Source organism: Sturnus vulgaris, unplaced genomic scaffold (genome assembly GCF_052056855.1).
Source record: "Sturnus vulgaris isolate bStuVul1 unplaced genomic scaffold, bStuVul1.hap1 Scaffold_84, whole genome shotgun sequence".
NCBI lineage: Eukaryota > Metazoa > Chordata > Aves > Passeriformes > Sturnidae > Sturnus > Sturnus vulgaris.
In genome coordinates this window covers 692,087-700,985 of record NW_028276728.1, presented here as the reverse complement: position 1 = coordinate 700,985, position 8,899 = coordinate 692,087, and the positions used below count along the sequence as shown (strand labels likewise).

Genomic DNA, 8,899 nt, shown 5'->3' with positions numbered 1-8,899 from the left:
TGGAAGGCAGACGCGCTCTGGGGCCCGCTCCTGGCCAGGGACCCTGCCCAGAGCCATCCCCTGCTGGCCGGGGCCTTGAGGGGCAGCTGTGCAGCTGGGCCAAGGTGTGCCAGCAGCTCCAGCCGTGCTGGGGAGCCTTGCCAGCCCTGGGCCCTGCAGTGCAGGAGGCTCCCTGTGTGCCAGCTGGGGCCTCAGCCACTCCTCTCTCCACAGGTGCTCCTGTGCAGATTCACAAGAGCAGCCCAAGAGCTCAGGCAGGGAGAACTTGACCCATTCCAGCTCTTCCTGTCTGTCCCCAGCTGCCCTGCTGTGGCTGCACCCCCGTCTTGAGCACATCCCAGCACCCATATTTCCAAAACGAGAACCCCTGCCCCTGAGCCCCCTGGCCCTGCTCCCCGGCCCAGACTGAAGTTGGGCAGCCCCTGTCTGCCAGGGCAGGGCTTGGCCCATGTTTTATGTTCAAATAAAGCAATTGAGTTGTCACAGCTATGTCTGGCTGGTACCAGCAGCAAAGCCACACGGCAGCAGCACTGGCTGAGCTCCATGTCCAGGAGCAGCCATGGATGCCCACGGTGCGGGCAGGCAGGAGCCAGGCAGGGGCTGCTGTGACCAGCGGCGAGGCCTCGAGGGGCTGGGGGAGCCCATGCTGAGCGTCCCTGGGCTGAGGACACATCTCCTGCAGTGCCATCATCTGGGCCTGCACCTCACGAGGCACACAGGGCTATTTTGGGGTCTCTGCTAAGGTGTGCACAGATCCCCTGTGAGGTGCAGTGGAGTTAAACTTGAGGGGTTTTTTTACTCTTCTCAGCACAGTACAGGGACACTCTTGGCAGAGGTTTTGCTTAGTTGGAGAAAACCTCTTGCAAACCCTTGGGCCCGGCCTGTGGGCACAGGTGGAGCCCATTCCTTGAGGCCAGGCCGGGCTGGGCCAGGTGAGGCCTGGGCAGGGAATGGCTGCGACCATGGTGGGGTCTGATGAGGCTGTGCTGGTGGCCAAACACACATTTACAGCCATGGCCATTGGCCCTGGCCCTGTGCTGGTGGCCAAACACACATTTACAGCCATGGCCATTGGCCCTGGCCCTGTGCTGCAGCCACACACACATTTACAGCCATGGCCATTGGCCCTGGCCCTGTGCTGGTGGCCAAACACACATTTATAGCCATGGCCATTGGCCCTGACCCTGTGCTGGGGGCCAAATACACATTTACAGCCATGGCCATTGGCCCTGGCCCTGTGCTGGTGGCCAAACACACATTTACAGCCATGGCCATTGGCCCTGGCCCTGTGCTGGTGGCCAAACACACATTTATAGCCATGGCCATTGGCCCTGGCCCTGTGCTGGTGGCCACACACACATTTATAGCCATGGCCATTGGCCCTGGCCCTGTGCTGGTGGCCACACACACATTTACAGCCATGGCCATTGGCCCTGGCACTGTGCTGGTGGCCACACACACATTTACAGCCATGGCCATTGGCCCTGGCCCTGTGCTGGTGGCCACACACACATTTACAGCCATGGCCATTGGCCCTGGCCCTGTGCTGGTGGCCAAACACACATTTACAGCCATGGCCATTGGCCCTGGCCCTGTGCTGCAGCCACACACACATTTACAGCCATGGCCATTGGCCATTGGCCCTGTGCTGCAGCCAGACACACATTGACAGCCATGGCCATTGGCCCTGGCCCTGTGCTGGTGGCCAAACACACATTTACAGCCATGGCCATTGGCCCTGGCCCTGTGCTGCAGCCACACACACATTGACAGCCATGGCTGCTCCCTGGGGCACAGGAGGCACCCGGGGGTGTAACTGAGGCCGTGGTTCCTCACTCTGAAGGGAGACTGGCTCTGTTCATTTGGAGGGCACAGCTTAGATCCCAGTTACCTTTGTGAACCTGCTGGGGAAGTGTTGAGGGGCAGAGAGTTCCAACCCTTCTCACTGGGAAGCGTGGCTGATGATGTGGGTTTCTTTACTTTTTTGCCCTCACAATTTGTGTCCTGGCAGAGGGTTAAGTGTGCTTGCTTTCAGTAGGGCCCTTTTCTTCTTGGTGCTCAGTGGGGCTGCAATGCAGCCAGGGTTGAAGGAGGATCTCTGGCTGCTTGGGCCATGGTTGTGGGACTCCTTGGCTTCATCCTTCTTTTGGCTGTGATTTCAAGTGGTGCTTGTGCAGGCATTTTACAGTAACTGGCTTCAGTTTGTTCATCTTGTCACTAAAATTTGGGAATAAACCTCTTGAACAGCACTATGGTGTTAAGAGGCAGGCATGACTTTCTTGAAGTGCTGGATGCACAGGCCATTGGGATCACAGGGTCTTCTTGGGGGTTCTTCAGGCACCCTGGTCAATGAATAAGGAGGCTGATTCTTCTGGCAAAAAGATTGTTTTCCATGTGTGGGAAAGAATCACCTCTCACTTCCCCATCCCTTTCTATATAAAGTTATACACCAAGTGCATTCACATGTCTCTATCTGTCTTGTTAATCTAGTTTTCTATCAATCTTACTAATCTATGAAATATGTCTATGCATGGTATTTTGTTTATTTGTAAATTATGATACATCTGTTGAGAGCTGGAAAATAATACCATCCATCTTTGATATAGCAAAGCTTGGGTTTAGGAGCAGACATGAACTGTGATTTCTTTCTTGCTAGACATATGCTGCCTTGTTTAGATTGACTTTGACCTGAAATCCTGCATAGCTGGAAAATGACTGGTGGACATGGTTGTGATATCCTTAAAAGTCCTTTTTTTAAGTTTTAATTTTTTTCCTCTTTGATGGCTGGTAAATACCTTCTTGCTTAAGCTATGTGCTGGCAATATTGGAGGTAGAAAATAACATAATACTGCATATTTTAGATACTTTATAGTTTTCCTGTGAAATTTTATTGTAGTATCTCCTCTCTAAAACCCCCTCAAAACCAAATCAGCAGGTCAGCTACTGAGCACAACTTCCTGCCTAGCTGCAGCTCATGTTTCTGCAGTGGAAGTGGCTTTTTGTTCTTCTGCACGTGTATCAAACACGACAAATGGAAAGGCTGCTTACAGAGGAGAGAGCCTTGTTGAGTGTAGCCTGGACTTTGGGAAGGTGGTAGCTGTTAGATCAATACACAGCAAACTGCCCAAACCTTTTCTTGTAACTGCTCTCTGGTTATTTTGGCCTGGCTTCTTTAGGAGGTTCTATTTTCACTTAGAAATGGCACGAGAACACTCAGTGTGCTCCCATGGAGCCAGTGCTGTCACAGGACAGATGGAGCTGGGACAAACAGCACATTGATTTTGATCTCAACAAGAAGCCACCTGAGCTCCTCATGACAGCAACCCCACAGACTGGTAATGGATCCATTAAAATGAACTCATCACAAAGCTTTTCACTGAAACTCTGACATACGGAGCTTGTTCAGTTCTGCCACGGAGGAAAGGACAAAGAGGTTTAGCAAGGAGATCCATGCACAGCAAAACTGTCCTCTTGCAAATGATGTGTTAGGATGTAAACCCTCATCCATAGTCAGGTTTTACCCCTCCATTTACCCAAATTCTTGGTCTTAATTCCTGTGTCAGTAGGAAAATGTGACAGGGAAGTGTAGAGCCTCCTTTTCTTCTTGAGCTGGGCAGCTTGGAACCTCATCTTCTCCCACAAACAGGAACAGACAAACTGGAATTTTGTCATGAAACCGTACTTTGGAAAGTTTGCCCTGAGTTTATTTTTGCCCAGAAGTATCTGAGATTCACTGGAATATTTACAAGCCATAAATAAGCCATTGATTTATTGTCGTTGCTATCATCTTTCATATTTTACAACTTTTGTGCTGCACAAGAACCAAGCTCTTGCAGAACTCTTTCCCCATGCATTTCTCCAGTGTTTCTTGCAGATAAGCGTGGATGTCAGCCTGGCTGGGACACAGAGTCAGCCAGATTTCACCAAGAAAGAACCAGGCATTGAGTTCATGCCCTGGGAAACATTTGGTAACTTGGTGCAAACCTAACTGCTCTTCCCACAGTCCTTAGTGTTGTTCTGTAAACTGGTTCAAGTTCTGCTCCCCTATTGGTTATTCATTCCCCTTATATGTCATCGTTCCAGAAAGTTCTTCCCCCGAGGGTATCTATTGTCACGGCCCCCTTGTTTCGGGTCCTCGGAGTTTGTCCCCATACAGTGTTCAGTTTCTGGGCATTGTCCATGCTTTATTTTCCATTAAAGTTCTTTAACTTTTTGGCCAACTCCGTTGTTCCCACTCCTTTATTTTTGCCACTTAATCCTTCAATACTTCAAGCCCAAATGTTTTTCAGCCACCTTCACCACAACACACGACTGTGTCTTGAGTGTAAGAATTTTGCATTTTGAAACTGGGACATAAAATATTGAAAATGAAAGTTGTAACTACCAAAGGGGAGGGGAGTGTGACAGCATCTTTTCCTCTAGAATGTGCAGCACCCCAAGGCCTTCATCAGTGCTTTGTCCTGTGCCACTCTGGCATGTCATGAAATGGGACTTCACCTGCCACCAGCCCAGGTCACCCTCTGCCACCGCAGCTCCTTGGACCTTGTGTCCACAAAGCAGACACAAAGTGTTTCTGCTGCTCCCCCCTTGGCACAAATCCACAGTGAGCTGGGATTTTTCCAAGTCTTGTATCTCCATTGTGCCATATTCCTAAAGAACCAGGAGCCCATCCCAATGAATACAGTGAGTTTCATGCATGGTTGTCAGCTCCACTTCCTGCCTACAAATCCTGAAACTGCTTCTAAATGCTGCTCCCTTCAGCTCTTGGACACCTACTCACACAGAGCTGGGAAAAAAAAAATCTCCTGGCTGCCAGCTTACAAGGTGACTTGTGCCAAAGTTAGAGCTCTGTGAGAAATCTCTATCCAGCCCTATTCTTTTAATGTATCTATATGTGGGGGTGTGCATGGATGTGTCTTGTGTACAAAGGAAGGAGTGTGCAAGCAACGTGACTGACACTTCTACTCTCCGTGTTCATTCCATACCCATGGATACAGAGACATCCAAGAGCCCCTGGCACAGAGAGACCCTTCTGTCCATGGATACAGAGACATCCAAGAGCCCCTGGCACACACAGACCCTTCTGTCCATGGATACAGAGACATCCAAGAGCCCCTGGCACAGACAGACCCTTCTGTCCATGGATACAGAGACACCCAAGAGCCCCTGGCATAGACAGACCCTTCTGTCCATGGGTACAGAGACATCCAAGAGCCCCTGGCACAGACAGACCCTTCTGTCCATGGGTATGGGAGCACAGTGGGGATGGTTGGACAGCGAGTCCTGGACAGTGGCCAGACCCAGCTCCAGCCCTGCCAGGCCCTGCCAAGGCTCAGTGCTGGCTCCTCTGGAATGGGAAAGCCCTTCAGCCTCGTCCCTGCCCAGAGGGGCAGTGCTGGCCTGGCACCAATGGTTGTTTTCCCCACAGGCTGCAGGAGATGAGAACACAACACTTGCAAACACTGACTGCAGGCCACAGATCTGGGTGCTCCCCATGAACCTCAGCCCTGAGACCACTGTCTGCCCCAAGCTTCAGGGGATGCAGTGGGAGCCTGGCTGGGCTCTGCCCTGGGCCATCCTGCAGTGACAGCTGCAAACAGGGAGCATTCAGCTGCCACAAACAGCCAAGCCAGGCCTCCAGGGCTGGAGGGGAGCTGCTCCAGCCCAGACTGCACTGTTGTGTGCTCTGCTCTGGGGTTTCCTGCACAGGGGACTGGACTGGTGTGCCAGAGGAGAGAGACAAAGAAGCTTCAGCTTAAGCCTAACTGAGCTGGGTGGGTGGGCTGGGAAGAGTGGAGAGGCTCAAGGGGATTCACAGAGCTCATTCTGCTGGAAGGACAAGGAAAAAGGAGTGAGAACTCAGCAGTGAAGAGAGCTGAGGGCAGAAGAGCAGCTCTGAATGACACTAAAATCTCACCAGACCTCTGAGACATTGATGCTCTTCAGCCAGTGACAGGATGAGTTCCTAAGCCTGGGGCTCAGTCTTCCTCCTGGTAAGTGGCATCAAGGAAGGCAACAGTGTGATGGAGACTGTGATGGGCTGGGCACTCCCTGAGGAAAAGAGGGGGCAGTTGTGAAGTCAAAGGCAGGTGGGGGAGAGAACTGTTCAGAGACGGGCTGGGCTACAGCTTGAGCAAGCTGAAAAATGTCATTTGGGGTCATCCCAGATAGATTTCATTTCAGAATTTATTGAACAAGTTTACTTTTTGGGGGGTGTCATGTATTCCTCTGGAGATGTACACTCTGCAAACTGGTAACTGGCTTGCCATAGTACCAGCCAAAGTGGGTCCATTCCGGGGGACTGAAGGACAATGTTCCTATGGAATACAGATGGAGTTCATCAGGGGGATGCTGCTGCTCCCAGAGCCTGGCCCCAGCATCCCTGGGCATGTGGGGGCTTTCCCACTAGCACCTGGTGTGACCTGCTGCCCTCTTGCCAGCACCTGGGATTTGAGTACAAACTTGGGGTTGGAAAAGAAGCCACTGGTGTTGGAAGAGGGCACAGAAAACCCTGGCAAGGCCTGACCATGACAAGGAAAAACCCACTCAGTGCTGGGGAGAAACCACGCCTTCATCTTCTCTGCCTGCATTGCCCCCAAAAAATTATGAAACCAAAGCAAACCAGGCGAGCTCAGCAGTCCAAGCCCTTTCTCACCTGCACACCAAACCGGCTGGTGTGCAGGTTCTGGCCCCCCTCTCTGCTACTCCCCCCACCATGGGTGTTTCTGTCAGGCTGGCTGCCCAGCCCCAGTCCTGGGCAGAGTGGCTGGCAAAGGCTGCCAGCAAGGCTGGAAGCCGGACCCCCACTCAGCCCTGCTCACAACAACTCAATTGAAGGCTCAGTGCCATGACTGGCAGCAAAAGGGAAAATCCCCACTGCCACACCCAGGCTGGGCCCTGAGATGTTGGGCCAGGAGATGCTGGGACTGGGAGCACACCCCTGCGTGGGCTCACCTGCAAAGTGAGTGTAGGCTGTGTCCTGCATGCAGGTGCCACAGCCAAAGTCCATCAGTTTTGCCTGCCCGGTGGCCAGGTCAGCCAGGACATTCTGTGGTTTGATGTCCCTGTGCAGGACCCCGCAGCTGGTGCAGTGCCACACGGCCTCCAGCACCTGCCGGAACAGCTCCTGCATCACCTCCTCGGACAGGAGCCCCCGTGTCCGAATGAAATGCTGCAGGTCCTGACACTGCTCCGGGTGCTCCAGCACCATCACGATGTTGTTGGGAAGCTCAAGCCACTCCAGTAGCTGGATGACACCAGGGAAGCCGGTGGACACTTTGTCCAGCAGCACGATCTCCAGAGGTGCCCTGGTGCCGTCGGGCTGCTGGAGGACCACGATGCCGTCAGCGGGGCTGATGCTGTGCCAGGGGTCAGGAAGCCCTCATGCAGCCCGGGGCGCTCAGCTGGCCCCACGCCCGCTGTCCCTCGAGGGTCCTGGAGGCTTCCACTCTGCTGGTCCCCGGCTCATCCCGTCCCGGCTTCTCCCGCTGGCCTCGCTCACTCACCAGCTCGCCCCAGTGCTGGACGCGATTCCGTGGCACCCTTTTGATGGCCACCTGCAAGCCAAGGGCAGCAGCGGGCTGAGCTCCCCGCCCACTCTGCCGAGCCCCATCGTCCTTCTCCTGCGCCCTCCTCCTCCTCCTCCTCCTCCTGTGCCCCCGCCGGCCCCGCCGCTCCCCGGGCGCCGTCCGAGAGCCGCGTCGCCGCCCAGACGCTGCCGAAGCCCCAGCAGCGAACCCAGCCGGTTCTGCTCCTTCAGTCCCACCTGCGCCTTCCCTGCCGGCGAGACGCGGCTGTCAGCGCTCGGCCCGGGGCCAGGAACGGCCCCCGAGCGCCCCTCAGCCGCCCGGGCCGGGAGGCCCCAGGCGTTCGCTCTGTGGAGCGGGACAGCGGCGGAGCTCAGGCCGGGGCAGCCGCAGCGGAGGCGGCGGGAGCGGCAGTGCCCTGTGTGTCCTCCGCGGGCCCCGGGAGGAGCCGGGGCCGGGGCCGGGCCGGGCCAGGCGGAGCCAGAGGGAGGCGATGCCGCCCCAGCCCCAGGCACTGATGCCCGCCCAGCAGCGGCACCGCCAGTACGGGCAGAGCCGGGCGGAGGCGAGACCGCGGCGGGACGGCCGGGGCGGGAACGGGGACGGGGCATGGCCCGGCCAGGAACGGGGACAGGGAGGCTGGGGAAGGAGGGGCTCGTGAAGCACAAAAGGCAGACGGGGAGTGGGTGTGGGACCGCAGGAGAGGTGTGGACAAGCAAGAGAGGGTTGATAGTGTCGCTTCTTTTGCTGCTGTCTCTGCTGCTTCTTTCACTCCTACCGCTGCAAGTGAAGCGCTGGCGCTGTTTGTCCGCGTGTCCGTGTGTCCGTTGCCCTCTTGCCCCCCGCACCGAGCCCCGCGCTCCCCAGGGGCAGCCGCTGAGCCTGTCCAAACACGGGAACTCTGCTGTGCTGAGCCAAGACCCAGAGTCTTGACTCCTGCACAGTGGCAGAGGAATTCCCTTGGCTGCTCCTGTGCATTGTCCCTGCTGAGAGTCAACCACTATCGGAGCACATTGTCTGAATGCAGAATTTGTACGTGACCCAAGCACTGCACTTGTGTCTCCAGCATTGCTTTCCAAGAAAAACAGGGAAAGGCAAACTGTGTGCAGAACACAGTATTCTACAGTGTCTAAAACTTTCCAAGTCATGGATCTTAAAGGTGAGATCCATTTGGAATTAATAGAATGGAGAAGTAGCACAACATGGAAAGGGGAGCATAAAAATAAATAGAGAAAAACATCTGGGATTGTTTCTTTCCATTTTCATTTCATTTCTGACAAGCAGTTTCAGTTTTCCAAGAATCTTCTCCACAGTCCTGTTCACTCTTTCCAAGAAGCTCTTCTGGAGAGCGAGGTGCAGCTTCTGTCACAAGA

At 54.6% G+C, this 8,899-nt stretch overlaps 1 protein-coding gene across 1 annotated transcript; it reads right to left on the bottom strand.

Annotated features, from left to right (window-relative positions):
• Positions 1 to 6,216: 6,216 nt before the first annotated feature.
• On the bottom strand, positions 6,217 to 8,504 carry LOC148217417 (serine/threonine-protein kinase pim-1-like). The gene is given in 6 exon segments (XM_088158614.1): positions 6,217 to 6,317; positions 6,955 to 7,321; positions 7,506 to 7,556; positions 7,663 to 7,726; positions 7,728 to 7,874; positions 8,305 to 8,504. Coding segments are annotated over 6 exon segments (930 nt in total).
• Between the last annotated feature and the right edge of the window lie 395 nt (positions 8,505 to 8,899).